This window comes from Gorilla gorilla, chromosome 9, assembly GCF_029281585.2.
Source record: "Gorilla gorilla gorilla isolate KB3781 chromosome 9, NHGRI_mGorGor1-v2.1_pri, whole genome shotgun sequence".
NCBI lineage: Eukaryota > Metazoa > Chordata > Mammalia > Primates > Hominidae > Gorilla > Gorilla gorilla.
In genome coordinates this window covers 71,323,713-71,337,438 of record NC_073233.2, presented here as the reverse complement: position 1 = coordinate 71,337,438, position 13,726 = coordinate 71,323,713, and the positions used below count along the sequence as shown (strand labels likewise).

The following is a 13,726-nucleotide window of genomic DNA, read 5'->3' as shown; positions in this document are numbered from 1 at the left end:
AATTAGATCCCATTTGTCAATTTTGTCTTTTGTTGCCATTGCTTTTGGTGTTTTAGACATGAAGTCCTTGCCCATGCCTATGTCCTGAATGGTAATGCCTAGGTTTTCTTCTAGGGTTTTTATGGTTTTAGGTCTAACGTTTAAGTCTTTAATCCATCTTGAATTGATTTTTGTATAAGGTGTAAGGAAGGGATCCAGTTTCAGCTTTCTACATATGGCTAGCCAGTTTTCCCAGCACCATTTATTAAATAGGGAATCCTTTCCCCATTGCTTGTTTTTCTCAGGTTTGTCAAAGATCAGATAGTTATAGATACACGGCATTATTTCTGAAGGCTCTGTTCTGTTCCATTGATCTATATCTCTGTTTTGGTACCAGTACCATGCTGTTTTGGTGACTGTAGCCTTGTAGTATAGTTTGAAGTCAGGTAGTGTGATGCCTCCAGCTTTGTTCTTTTGGCTTAGGATTGACTTGGTGATGAGGGCTCTTTTTTGGTTCCATATGAACTTTAAAGTAGTTTTTTCCAATTGTGTGAAGAAAGTCATTGGTAGCTTGATGGGGATGGCATTGAATCTGTAAATTACCTTGGGCAGTATGGCCATTTTCATGATATTGATTCTTCCTACCCATGAGCATGGAATGTTCTTCCATTTGTTTGTATCCTCTTTTATTTCCTTGAGCAGTGGTTTGTAGTTCTCCTTGAAGAGGTCCTTCACATCCCTTGTAAGTTGGATTCCTAGGTATTTTATTCTCTTTGAAGCAATTGTGAATGGGAGTTCACTCATGATTTGGCTCTCTGTTTGTCTGTTATTGGTGTATAAGAATGCTTGTGATTTTTGTACATTGATTTTGTATCCTGAGACTTTGCTGAAGTTGCTTATCAGCTTAAGGAGATTTTGGGCTGAGACAATGGGGTTTTCTATATATACGATCATGTTGTCTGCAAACAGGGACAATTTGACTTCCTCTTTTCCTAATCGAATACCCTTTATTTCCTTCTCCTGCCTAATTGCCCTGGCCAGAACTTCCAACACTATGTTGAATAGGAGTGGTGAGAGAGGGCATCCCTGTCTTGTGCCAGTTTTCAAAGGGAATGCTTCCAGTTTTTGCCCATTCAGTATGATATTGGCTGTGGATTTGTCATAGATAGCTCTTATTATTTTGAGATACGTTTCATCAATACCTAATTTATTGAGAGTTTTTAGCATGAAGGGTTGTTGGATTTTGTCAAAGGCCTTTTCTGCATCTATTGAGATAATCATGTGGTTTTTGTCTTTGGTTCTGTTTATATGCTGGATTACATTTATTGATTTGTGTATATTGAACCATCTTTGCATCCCAGGGATGAAGCCCACTGGATCATGGTGGATAAGCTTTTTGATGTGCTGCTGGATTCAGTTTGCCAGTATTTTATTGAGGATTTTTGCATCAATGTTCATCAAGGATATTGGTCTAAAATTCTCTGTTTTGGTTGTGTCTCTGCCTGGCTTTGGTATCAGGATGATGCTGGCCTCATAAAATGAGTTAGGGAGGATTCCCTCTTTTTCTATTGATTGGAATAGTTTCAGAAGGAATGGTACCAGTTCCTCCTTGTACCTCTGGTAGATTTTGGCTGTGAATCCATCTGGTCCTGGACTCTTTTTGATTGGTAAGCTATTGATTATTGCCACGATTTCAGAGCCTGTTATTGGTCTATTCAGAGATTCAACTTCTTCCTGGTTTAGTCTTGGGAGAGTGTATGTGTCGAGGAATTTATCCATTTCTTCTAGATTTTCTAGTTTATTTGCGTAGAGGTGTTTGTAGTATTCTCTGATGGTAGTTTCTATTTCTGTGGGATCGGTGGTGATATCCCCTTTGTCATTTTTTATTGCATCTATTTGATTCTTCTCTCTTTTTTTCGTTATTAGTCTTGCTAGCGGTCTATCAATTTTGTTGATCCTTTCAAAAAACCAGCTCCTGGATTCATTAATTTTTTGAAGGGTTTTTTGTGTCTCTATTTCCTTCAGTTCTGCTCTGATTTTAATTATTTCTTGCCTTCTGCTAGCTTTTGAATGTGTTTGCTCTTGCTTTTCTAGTTCTTGCAGTTGTGATGTTAGGGTGTCAATTTTGGATCTTTCCTGCTTTCTCCTGTGGGCATTTAGTACTATAAATTTCCCCTACACACTGCTTTGAATGCGTCCCAGTGATTTTGGTATGTTGTGTCTTTGTTCTTATTGGTTTCAAAGAACATCTTTGTTTCTGCCTTCATATCGTTATGTACCCAGTAGTCATTCAGGAGCAGGTTGTTCAGTTTCCATGTAGTTGAGTGGTTTTGAGTGAGATTCTTAATCCTGAGTTCTAGTTTGATTGCACTGTGGTCTGAGAGATAGTTTGTTATAATTTCTGTTCTTTTACATTTGCTGAGGAGAGCTTTACTTCCAAGTATGTGGTCAATTTTGGAATCGGTGTGGTGTGGTGCTGAAAAAAATGTATATTCTGTTGATTTGGGGTGGAGAGTTCTGTAGATGTCTATTAGGTCCACTGGTGCAGAGCTGAGTTCAATTCCTGAGTATCCTTGTTGACTTTCTGTCTCATTGATCTGTCTAACGTTAACAGTGGGGTGTTAAAGTTTCCCATTATTAATGTGTGGGAGTCTAAGTCTCTTTGTAGGTCACTCAGGACTTGCTTTATGAATCTGGGTGCTCCTGTATTGGGTGCCTATATATTTAGGATAGTTAGCTCTTCTTGTTGAATGGATCCCTTTACCATTATATAATGGCCTTCTTTGTCTCTTTTGATCTTTGTTTGTTTAAAGTCTGTTTTATCAGAGACTAGGATTGCAACCCCTGCCTTGTTTTGTTTTCCATTTGCTTGGTAGATGTTCCTCCATCCTTTTATTTTGAGCCTATGTGTGTCTCTGCATGTGAGATGGGTTTCCTGAATACAGCACACTGATGGGTCTTGACTCTTTATCCAATCTGCCACTCTGTGTCTTTTAATTGGAGCATTTAGCCCACTTACATTTAAAGTTAATATTGTTATGTGTGAATTTGATCCTGTCATTATGATGTTAGCTGGTTATTTTGCTCCTTAGTTGATGCAGTTTCTTCCTAGTCTCGATGGTCTTTACATTTTGGCATGATTTTGCAGCAGCTGGTACCAGTTGTTCCTTTCCATGTTTAGCACTTCCTTCAGGAGCTCTTTTAGGGCAGGCCTGGTGGTAACAAAATCTCTCAGCATTTGCTTGTCTGTAAAGGATTTTATTTCTCCTTCACTTATGAAGCTTAGTTTGGCTGGATATACAATTCTGGGTTGAAAATTCTTTTCTTGAAGAATGTTGAATATTTGCCCCCACTCTCTTCTGGCTTGTAGAGTTTGTGCCGAGAGATCTGCTGTTAGTCTGATGGGCTTCCCTTTGAGGGTAACCCGACCTTTCTCTCTGGCTGCCCTTAACATTTTTTCCTTCATTTCGACTTCGGTGAATCTGACAATTATGTGTCTTGGAGTTGCTCTTCTCGAGGAGTATCTTTGTGGTGTGCTCTGTATTTCCTGAATCTGAATGTTGGCCTGCCTTGCTAGATTGGGGAAGTTCTCCTGGATGATATCCTGCAGAGTGTTTTCCAACTTGGTTCCATTCTCCCTCTCACTTTCAGGTACACCAATCAGATGTAGATTTGTTCTTTTCACATAGTCCCATATTTCTTGGAGGCTTTGTTCATTTCTTTTTATTCTTTTTTCTCTAAACTTCCCTTCTCACTTCATTTCATTCATTTCATCTTCCATCGCTGATACCCTTTCTTCCGGTTGATCACATTGGCTCCTGAGGCTTCTGCATTCTTCACGTAGTTCTCGAGCCTTGGTTTTCAGCTCCATCAGCTCCTTTAAGCACTTCTGTGTATTGGTTATTCTAGTTATACATTCTTCTAAATTTTTTTCGAAGTTTTCAACTTCTTTGCCTTTGGTTTGAATGTCCTCCCATAGCTCGGGGTAATTTGATCGTCTGAAGCCTTCTTCTCTCAGCTCGTCAAAGTCATTCTCCATCCAGCTTTGTTCCGTTGCTCGTGAGGAACTGCGTTCCTTTGGAGGAGGAGAGGCACTCTGCTTTTTAGAGTTTCCAGTTTTTCTGTTCTGTTTTTTCCCCATCTTTGTGGTTTTATCTACTTTTGGTCTTTGATGATGGTGACGTACAGATGGGTTTTTGGTGTGGATGTCCTTTCTGTTTGTTAGTTTTCCTTCTAGCAGACAGGACCCTCAGCTGCAGGTCTGTTGGAGTACCCTGCCGTGTGAGGTGTCAGTCTGCCCCTGCTGGGGGGTGCCTCCCAGTTAGGCTGCTCAGGGGTCAGGGGTCAGGGACCCACTTGAGGAGGCAGTCTGCCGGTTCTCAGATCTCCTGCTGCGTGCTGGGAGAACCACTGCTCTCTTCAAAGCTGTCAGACAGGGACATTTAAGTCTGCAGAGGTTACTGTTGTCTTTTTGTTTGTCTGTGCCCTGCCCCCAGAGGTGGAGCCTACAGAGGCAGGCAGGCCTCCTTGAGCTGTGGTGGGCTCCACCCAGTTCGAGCTTCCCGGCTGCTTTGTTTACCTAAGCAAGCCTGGGCAATGGCAGGCGCCCCTCCCCCAGCCTCACTGCCGCCTTGCAGTTTGATCTCAGACTGCTGTGCTAGCAATCAGCGAGACTCCGTGGGCGTAGGACCCCCAAGCCAGGTGCGGGATATAGTCTCCTGGTGCGCCATTTTTTAAGCCCATCGGAAAAGCACAGTATTCAGGTGGGAGTGACCCGATTTTCCAGGTGCCGTCCGTCACCCCTTTCTTTGACTAGGAAAGGGAACTCCCTGACCCCTTGCGCTTCCTGAGTGAGGCAATGCCTCGCCCTGCTTCGGCTCGCGCAGGGTGAGCGCACCCACTGGCCAGCGCCCACTATCTGGCACTCCCTAGTGAGATGAACCCGGTACCTCAGATGCAAATGCAGAAATCACCTGTCTTCTGCGTCGCTCACGCTGGGAGCTGTAGACCGGAGCTGGTCCTATTTGGCCATCTTGGCTCCTCCCCCAAGGTGGTACTTTCATTTCTTTTGGGTATATACCCAGAAGAGGGGTTGCTGGATCACATGGTAGTTCTATCTTTAATTTTGGGGTGGAATCTTTTCTTTTTAACTTTTATTTTAGGTTCAGGTGATACTTGTGAAGTTTTGTTACATGGTACCTTTATAATGTTTTCCCTAATGGCTGCAGCAATTTACATTCCACCAACAATGCCACAGTACGTGCTCTTGACGATACTTGTTAATTCGCCTTTTAAATAATAGCTATTTTAAGGAATATAAGGTGACATCTCATAGTAGTTTTGATTTGCATTATTCTGTCCTCATGAATAGTGATGTTGAGCACCTTGTCCTATACTTGTTGGCCATTTTTATGTCATCTTTTGAGAAATATCTATTCAGGCATTTTGTCCATTTATTATTGAATTATATGTTTTCTTACTAATGAGTTGTATGAGTTTTTACATAAATTTTGGATATTAACCTCTTATCAGATATATAGTTTGCAAATATTTCCAATCCATAGGTTGCCTTTTCATTTTGTTGTTTCCTTTGCTGTGCAGAAACATTTTGGCTTAATGTAGTCCTATCTATTTATATTTGCTTTTGTAGCATGACCTTTTAGTGTATTATCCAAGGAATGGAATCGTTGCCAAGGCCAATGTCAAGGAGCTATGTTCTCTTCTTTCTCCTATGTTTTATTCCAAGAGTTTTATGGTCGTACATGTGGGTCTTTTATTCATTTTAAGTTGATTTTTGTATATGGTGTAAGATAAGGATTTGATTTTATTCCTTTACATGTGGAAATACAATTTTTTCTAGCACCATTTATTGAAGAGGGTACCCTTTTTCAATTGTGTCTTTCTGGTGTCCCTGTCCAAAATTAGTTGGCCATATATGCTTGGATTTATTTCTGGACCTTTTATGCTATTCTATTTCCAATAGGCTTGCACACTTTTTCATAAATGTTTAGTCATGTGACTTTAGTCCTTTGAAAATTATATGTTCTTGGTGTTCCCCAATAGTATATTGAATCATGTATTCTTTTTTCATAGACATAAGAAATCTAAATATGTGTGTCTTCTAAAGTTTATCTTGTATTTTGTAATTTAAAATATAACAATAATTTATAATTTTTTTCTGAGTGGATGTCATCTGAATTTTAAATATATGTATACTTTTTATTTCAATAGCTTTTGGGGTACAAGTGGTTTTTGGTTATATGGATGAATTGTATATTGGTAAAGTTGGAGGTTTTAGTGCATCCATCACCTAAGTAGTGTATATTGTACCCAATATGTAGGGTTTTTTCCCCTCCCCTTCTGAGTATCTAATGTCCATTATACCACTCCATATGTTTTGTATACCTGTAGCTTAGCTCCCACTTATAAGTGAGAACGTACAATATTTGGTTTTCCATTCCTGAGTTACTTCACTTAGAATAATGGCCTCCAGCCAATCTAAGTTGCGCAAAAGACATTATTTTCTTTCTTTTTATGGCTGAGTAGTATTCCATGATGTATAGGTACCACATTTTATTTATCCACTGATTGGTGGCTGGGCACTTAGGTTGGTTCCATATTTTTGCAATTGTGAATTGTGCTGCAATAAACATGCATGTGGTTTTTTTTCTTGATATAATGGCTTCTTTTCCTTTGGGTTGTGATATGGTTTGGCTGTGTCCCCACCCAAATCTCATCTTGAATTGTAGTTCCCATAATCGCCATGTATCATGGGTGGGACCTGGTGGGAGGTAACTGAATCATGGGGGCAGTTACTCCCGTGCTGCAGTTTCTGTGATAGTGACTAAGTTCTCACGAGATCTGATGATTTCATAAGGGGCGTCCTCCTTTGCTCAGCACTCATTCTTCTCCTTCCTGCCATCATTTGAAGAAGGAAGTATTTGGTTCCCCTTCTGCCATGATTGTAAGTTTCCTGAGGCCTCCCCAGTCATGCAGAACTGTGAGTCAATTAAACCTCTTTCCTTTATAAATTATTCAGTCTTGGGCAGTTCTTTATAACAGTGTGAGAACAGACTAATACAGGTAGATACCGAGCAGTGGGATTGCGGGATTGAATGGTACATCTGCTATTTTCTCTACTACTCTTAATTCTTTGAAAAATCTTCATACTGTGTTCCAGAGAGGATACAACAGTGTATAAGTATTCCCTTTTCAACACATACATGCCAACATCTATTTTTTTTGACATTGTAATCGCCCTTCTTGCACTTAAGCATTTTTTCATATGTTTGTTGGCTGTTTGTATATCTTCTTTTGAGAATTATCTATTCATGTCCTGCGCACTTTTGGAGGAGATTGTTTTTTTCTTGCTGATTTGAGTTCCTTGTAGATTCTGGATATTAGTCCTTTGTAAGATGCATGATTTGTGAATATTTTCTCCTACACCGTGGGTTGTCTGTTTACTCTTCTGATTATTTCTTTTGTTGTGAAGAATTTTTAAAATTTAATTAGATCCTATTTATTTATTTTTGTTTTTGTTGCATTTGCTTTTGGGGTCTCAGACATAAATTCTTTGCCTAGACCAATGTCCAGAAATGTTTTTGCTAGATTTTCTTCTAGAATTTTTAGGACTTAAATTTAAGTCTTTGATCCATCTTGAGTTGATTTTTGTAGATGGCAAGAGATAGGGATTCAGTTTTATTCTTCTATATGTGGCTATCCAGTTTTCCCCGCACCATTTATTGAACAGGATGTTCTTTCCCCTATTTATGTTTTTGTATGCTTTGTTGAAGATAGGTTGGTTGTAAGTATAGGGCTCTATTTCTGGGTTCTCTATTCTGTTCCTTTGGTCTATGTGTCTACTTTTATACAAGTACCATGCTGTTTTGGTTACTATAGCCTTGTGGTATAATTCAAAGTTGGATAATGTGATGCCTCCAATTTATTCCTTTTGCTTAGTATTGCTTTGGCTATGCAGGCTCTTTTTTTGGTTCCATGTGATTTTTAAAATTGTTTTTCCTAATTCTGTGAAAAAATTATATAATTTATAAAATTTTAAGCTGTTGCATATTCCTTGCTTCAACTTAGAATACACTTACAAAGAAGAAAGTTAAATAACTTTGAGGTCTACCATGAAAATTTAATGTTTTTAATCATTTTGTTGTATATTTTTATAGCTTTCTCCCATAATTTCTTGGGTTTTCTTCACAGAAGGCTTAAATGAGTAGTCAAGTGTATATACGTTTATTTGGAATTTACTTTCCTATTAATAACATGTTTTTCTTTTTTGAATTTTGGTAGCCAAGGCTCCTTTGAAAGCATGGTTTATTTGTTCCATTTAACTTATTCTCAGCTATACTGAAGTATGATTGACAAATAAAACTTGCATATATTTGAGATGTACAGTGTGATGATACATGTATGTATACAATGTGAAATGATGGTCATAATCGTAATCAATAATTGGTATATTGGTTTAGGAAATGTGATGGTTAATATTGAGTGTCAACTTGATTGGATTGAAGGATGCAAAGTATAGTTCCTGGGTGTGTCTGTGAGGGTGTTGCCAAAGGAGATTAACATTTGAGTCAGTGGACTGGGAGAGGCAGACGCACCCTCAATCTGGGTGGGCACCATCTAATCAGCTGTCAGTGCAGCTAGAATAAAGCAGGCAGAAGAAGATGGAAAGGGCAGACTTGCTGAGTCTTCCAGCCTTCATCTTTCTCCCATGCTGGATACTTCCTGCCCTCAAACATCCGACTTCAGGTTCCTCAGCTTTTGAACTCTTGGACTCACACCAGTGATTTGTCAGGGGCTCTCAGGCTTTTGGCCACAGACTGAAGGCTACACGGTTGACTTCCCTACTTTTGGGGTTTTGGGACTTGGACTGGCTTCCTGGCTCCTCAGCTTGCAAATGGCCTAGTGTGGGACTTCATCCTGTGACTGTGTGAGTCAATTCTCCTAATAAACTCACTTTTATATACACATATATACTATTATTTCTCTTCCTTTAGAGAACCCTGACTAATACAGGATATAAAGTTGAATTGTTAGTCATTTATTTCTGATTAGTTGGCTAATGCTATTTATTCCATAATTAGGTGTTTCCTCTAAGAATGTACAGTGCTGAAATTGTTACACATTAAATGTTATACATACTAAAGTCTACTTTTGAATTTCTTTGTTTTGTAAATGCATCTGCTAATAATGTTATGAATATTACAACTTATGATAAAGTTCTGTGCATGCTACCCCACTTACCTGACAGCTACATTTTCACTCCCTGATCTTCTTTTTTCTGAACCAAATGTCTACTATTAATTCCTAGATAAATTTGAATTTATTTTAAAGTTTTTGTAAAAGTAGCAGATTTTTCATTGTAATTATCCCACCAGTTACTCTATCAAATAATTGAAGAAGACACATTGTGTTTAATAGTATTCAATCTTCCTATCCGGAAACTTGCTAGGGACCTATAACTACATAAATAGTCTATTATGATTGATTTTAAAGTGTTATATAATTTTCTTCAAACTTTTTCTTACTATTATATGTAGATAGCTTATATTTAGTTATTTAGTACCACAATTGTGATGTGAATCTACTTATTCACTATATCTTATTTCTTTTCTTTTTCTTTCTTTCTTTCTTTCTTTCTTTCTTTCTTTCTTTCTTTCTTTCCTTCTTTCTTTCTTTCTTTCTTTTTTTTTTTTGAGACAGCCTCGCTCTGTTACCAGGCTGGAGTGCAGTGGCCCAATCTTGGCTCATTGCAATTTCCACCTCCTGGGTTCAAGTGATTCTCCTGCCTCAGCCTCCCAAGTAGCTGTAATTAAAGGCCTGTGCCACTGTGCCCAGCTAAGTTTTGTATTTGTTTTAGTAGAGACGGGGTTTCACCATGTTGGCCAGGGTGGTCTTGATCTCCTGACCTCATGATCTGCCCACCTCAGCCTCCCAAGGTGTTGGGATTACAGGTGTGCGCCACCGTGCCCAGCCTTGTTATTTATTTTCTAGATTTTGCTAGTGTCTAGGAATAGTCCTGATTGTTCCCTTCATCTGGCTCATTGATCAGCAGTCAGCTCCTGGAATTCCTTAAAACTGCGTCACTTCCACTCTGGGATCCTCTTGCTTTGGTTCTCTGGGGTCTTTTCTCCTAGAACAAATACAAATAAACCAACAAAAAATCACAAAAATGAAAAGACATGGACTGAACATGTAAGTCCTGCATTCTTAAAGGAATGTTGATTCTTTGTCCATTAGCTTTGGTAAAAACCATATCTCTGCCCCCAAGGGATTGAGTAAACCTTGTGAAGTAAAAGATGAAGCTCCCAGACTAGGATCTGGGAAGGCAGCTTGGATACCTTCTACTTGTCATCCTTGGACGCCTTGGTGCAAGCTTGTCCAGCCCATGGCCCACAGGCTGCTTGTGGCCCAGGATGGCTTTGAATGTGGCCCAACACAAATTTGTAAACTTTCTTAAAATGTTATGAGATATTTTTGTGATTTTTTTTTAGCTCATCAGATATTATTAGTGTTAGTGTATTTTATGTGTGGCCCAAGACAATTCTTATTCCACTGTAGACCAGGGAAGCAAAAAGATTGGATACCCCTGCATCTGCAGACTCTTCCACAAATTCTTCAGTGGCCTAGTAGTCAGGCCTGTAAGCACTGGCAATCTCAGACAGCTTACAGGTACCCACTTGTTTGAGGGTTCCCCAGGGATGAAAATCTGGTGTTTGAATCTCTGCATATGTGTAAAATACCTTCAACAGTGTGCATATCACACTAGGGCAGGGAGGGAAGAGGAGACCTAATTTTGGCTTCTTCACTATGAAGCCTCCTTTGAAAAGCTGGGCAGAGCTGGTCTGTGTGATCTGGAGAGCCTCAGGGGGTGTCTGAGGTCACTGTGGGAAGGCATGTGGCTGTACCTAGACCTAAGGCACTGATTACATGGGAAAATCCTAAATCTAAGCCTTTCGAGAGGACAGTGGCCCTAAATGGTATTTTGCCTTCCTCAGCACAGACCTATAGCACACAGATCCTCTGAGGGGCAACCGGGCTATTTACTCACTCATTTTTCTCATCCTGGATGGTGTCAAACAGAGGCTTGTTCCTGGTTTCAGGAAGGAGGAGGAAAGCAAAGCCAGAGATGAAGGGGAAGACTCCATAGATGATCCAGGGCAGGGGTGGAGAATACACACTTAGGATCATCATGAGGGGAGCCAGGGCTCCTGCTATATTAGCAGAGGTTGCATTGATCCCCATAGCTCTTGCCCTTTGAGTGGAAACAGCAATAAAAGAATATCTGTTAAAAATCCACACAGGCAATTTGTGATTTATCATTTTGCTCTAATTATGGGGGAACATTTAGACACACAGAGGTGATGAAATACTCCTGTGTTTGAAATTTTCACTTTTATTTGCTAGCAATTAATTTTTCAGTTCACAAGTGCATTAGATGCATTTTCATCATTTAGGAAATACTGCTATTCTTAGCACCAACCTCTCAGGTGGCTCAGAAGGTTATGTGGGATACTATAATACATCAAAGGACTTAATACAGTGGCAAAAAGTCAGCTTGAGATAAAGTTGGTCTGTAATTATTTGTGTTTATGACTGTTACAATTTATTTTCTTAATGAACCAGTCTTAGATTTCTTCCCGCAAAAAGTGTCAATTATCTGAGAAAGGTCCATTTTGAACCTGACGGGGCATACTTAAGGTTCTGTACCTGATTATGGTGGGAATTACTTCATTTCCATGGGCAAAAGCAAGGGTATTGGCAAGAGCAGACGCTCCTAAGCCCAGCGTTGCCAAAACCTCACGCAGCGTCTGCATTTCTGGAGAAAGGAAGAACACAAGGCCTCAGGAAATCTGAGCTGAAGGAATCAGCATCCCCAAGGTCGAAGTGAAAAGGACTGTATTGGAGGTGTTTGCAAGGGTTAAATGTACTGTAGGGAAAATGCATAGAGGCAAAGAATGTGCAGTGGCTGATAGCTGAGAAACATGATTTGTCTTCACCTTGTGGCTTAAATAATGCATAAAAAGGATCTGAGCTATTACTTCATTTCTCACTATATATCAGAGATATGCCATAGCAAGAGAGAGGCGTGTAAGTTGAGCTGAATGTTTTTTCATTTATTCCACCCAGGGACTCCTCTGCCTACCTGGTAGAACATAGGACTGTCATGAGGGCAATACTTGGGAGTATAAGACCCATCCATGTTCTCCTGGCCGTTAAAACCTAGGTACATACACAGTATTGACATGGGGCTAGGGTTGCAGAAAAGAGTCAAAAAAGATCAGGAGGTCTATGTTAGGAGAGAAGCTAGAGAGTATTAATGTTTTAAGGATTAGGAATAAGGACATCGAAAAGAGGAAAAAAAGTCAGACTTTGGAAAGCACTGAAGGGAAGTTTCAGAGGCTTGTTTCTATCCAACTGAAGAAATCCTGTCATAGCCTCATGACGTTGGAGGGTGCTGTTGCTTTGTAGCACACTTGGATCATTGCTGGCATTCAAGAGGGGGAGTGGAGCACACCAATCTGGGATCCTGTTAGATACATTACTACACTAAGAGTTAGGTGAAGACTGGTGGCCACCTGGGTTCCCTTACTTATTACATATGATCAGTTACTTTCTTAAAATAGAATCTACAAGAGGCTATTAACTGACAATTTCTTCATTTCTACTGTACAGTTCTTTACATAAAGATGGGGCACTTTTGTTCCCTTGAAGTCAAGATGACTCCCCTAAACCAGATTGCAGTTATGGTGACCTAATACAAGGCACACAAGTAGATACATGGGAATTAGGGAGTACATTGTCACTGAAGCTGTAGTAATAAGAAAGAGCCCAGACAGAGGAAGTAGCAGTATTATGTCCTCATGTTGGGAAACAATGACAAGGCCTATACCTCAATACTCATTTAAAGTTTGATTGGCCAAAGAGTAAGTAATTGATTGCTGTTGTAGAGAAACTGTCAGAAATAAATGTCTTCAGTTTCTTAGTATTTGTTGAATATGATGAGGACAACCATATAATAGAGCCAACCTTTACTCATCTTTGACTCGTTTTCCAGCAACTTGTGGCAGAATCTGTCCCAAATCCCCAGATTGGTGTCAGGAAATCCTAAGAACCCAATTCTCCCTTTCCTTCTGGCTTCAGATAGGTGTGACAAGTACAATCCCTGAGAAAAGAGGCAAAGGCATTTCTCTCTTCCACCTGTGATCTTTTCTCACCTTGGGGCACAAATATGATGGCCAGAAGGCAGATTGCCAGTAGGAACATGAGAAGCATCTGGCTTGCTCGACGGTTCATGTATTTCAGTGCCCAAGGTGCAACACAGTTGGCCAGGAGGATGACTGCACCAAAGAGAGTCTGCAACAGGAAAATATTGTTCCCCAGATGCTGGACATGGAGATTAAGGCCAAAATAGGCCATAAAGTTTGCAAATCTGTGATGATTAAAAAGGAAAGACACATATTATAATCTGTGGAGCCTACATCCTACAAATGAGAATAATATTGGCCCAGGCAGCTAGGGATTGTTAAAGTATAAAGGCTGGGTCTATTTCGTGGAATATTTTCTTAAAACGTGATTTAAAAAAATCTATTAAGTGATAATGATAACATTATGGAACTATTTGTGAAGAAGTTATTAATACTAGAGAAGAGGCTGGAAGTTAGATGCTGAAATATGTTCAGAAAGAGATACAGACTGCGTCTTATGAAGCAGGATAATTTCTGAAGAC

The 13,726-nt window shown here is 39.7% G+C and overlaps 1 protein-coding gene and 1 long non-coding RNA gene across 2 annotated transcripts in view; one reads left to right on the top strand and one right to left on the bottom strand.

Moving 5' to 3' along the window:
- The window catches only part of LOC134756452 (uncharacterized), a 67,534-nt gene that overhangs the window by 18,224 nt on the left and 35,584 nt on the right, over window positions 1–13,726 (top strand). The gene's annotated exons all lie outside the window — the stretch shown is intronic.
- Window positions 8,122–13,726, bottom strand: part of SLC22A9 (solute carrier family 22 member 9) — a 42,537-nt gene continuing 36,932 nt past the window's right edge. Inside the window, exons 7-10 of the mRNA XM_004051402.5 lie at window positions 13,215–13,429; window positions 11,707–11,815; window positions 11,048–11,251; window positions 8,122–10,129 (exon numbers count right to left, since the gene is read on the bottom strand). Coding sequence (XP_004051450.3) covers window positions 10,069–10,129; window positions 11,048–11,251; window positions 11,707–11,815; window positions 13,215–13,429 — 589 coding nt within the window. The 3' untranslated portion in view covers window positions 8,122–10,068. The remainder of the gene's footprint in view (window positions 10,130–11,047; window positions 11,252–11,706; window positions 11,816–13,214; window positions 13,430–13,726) is intronic.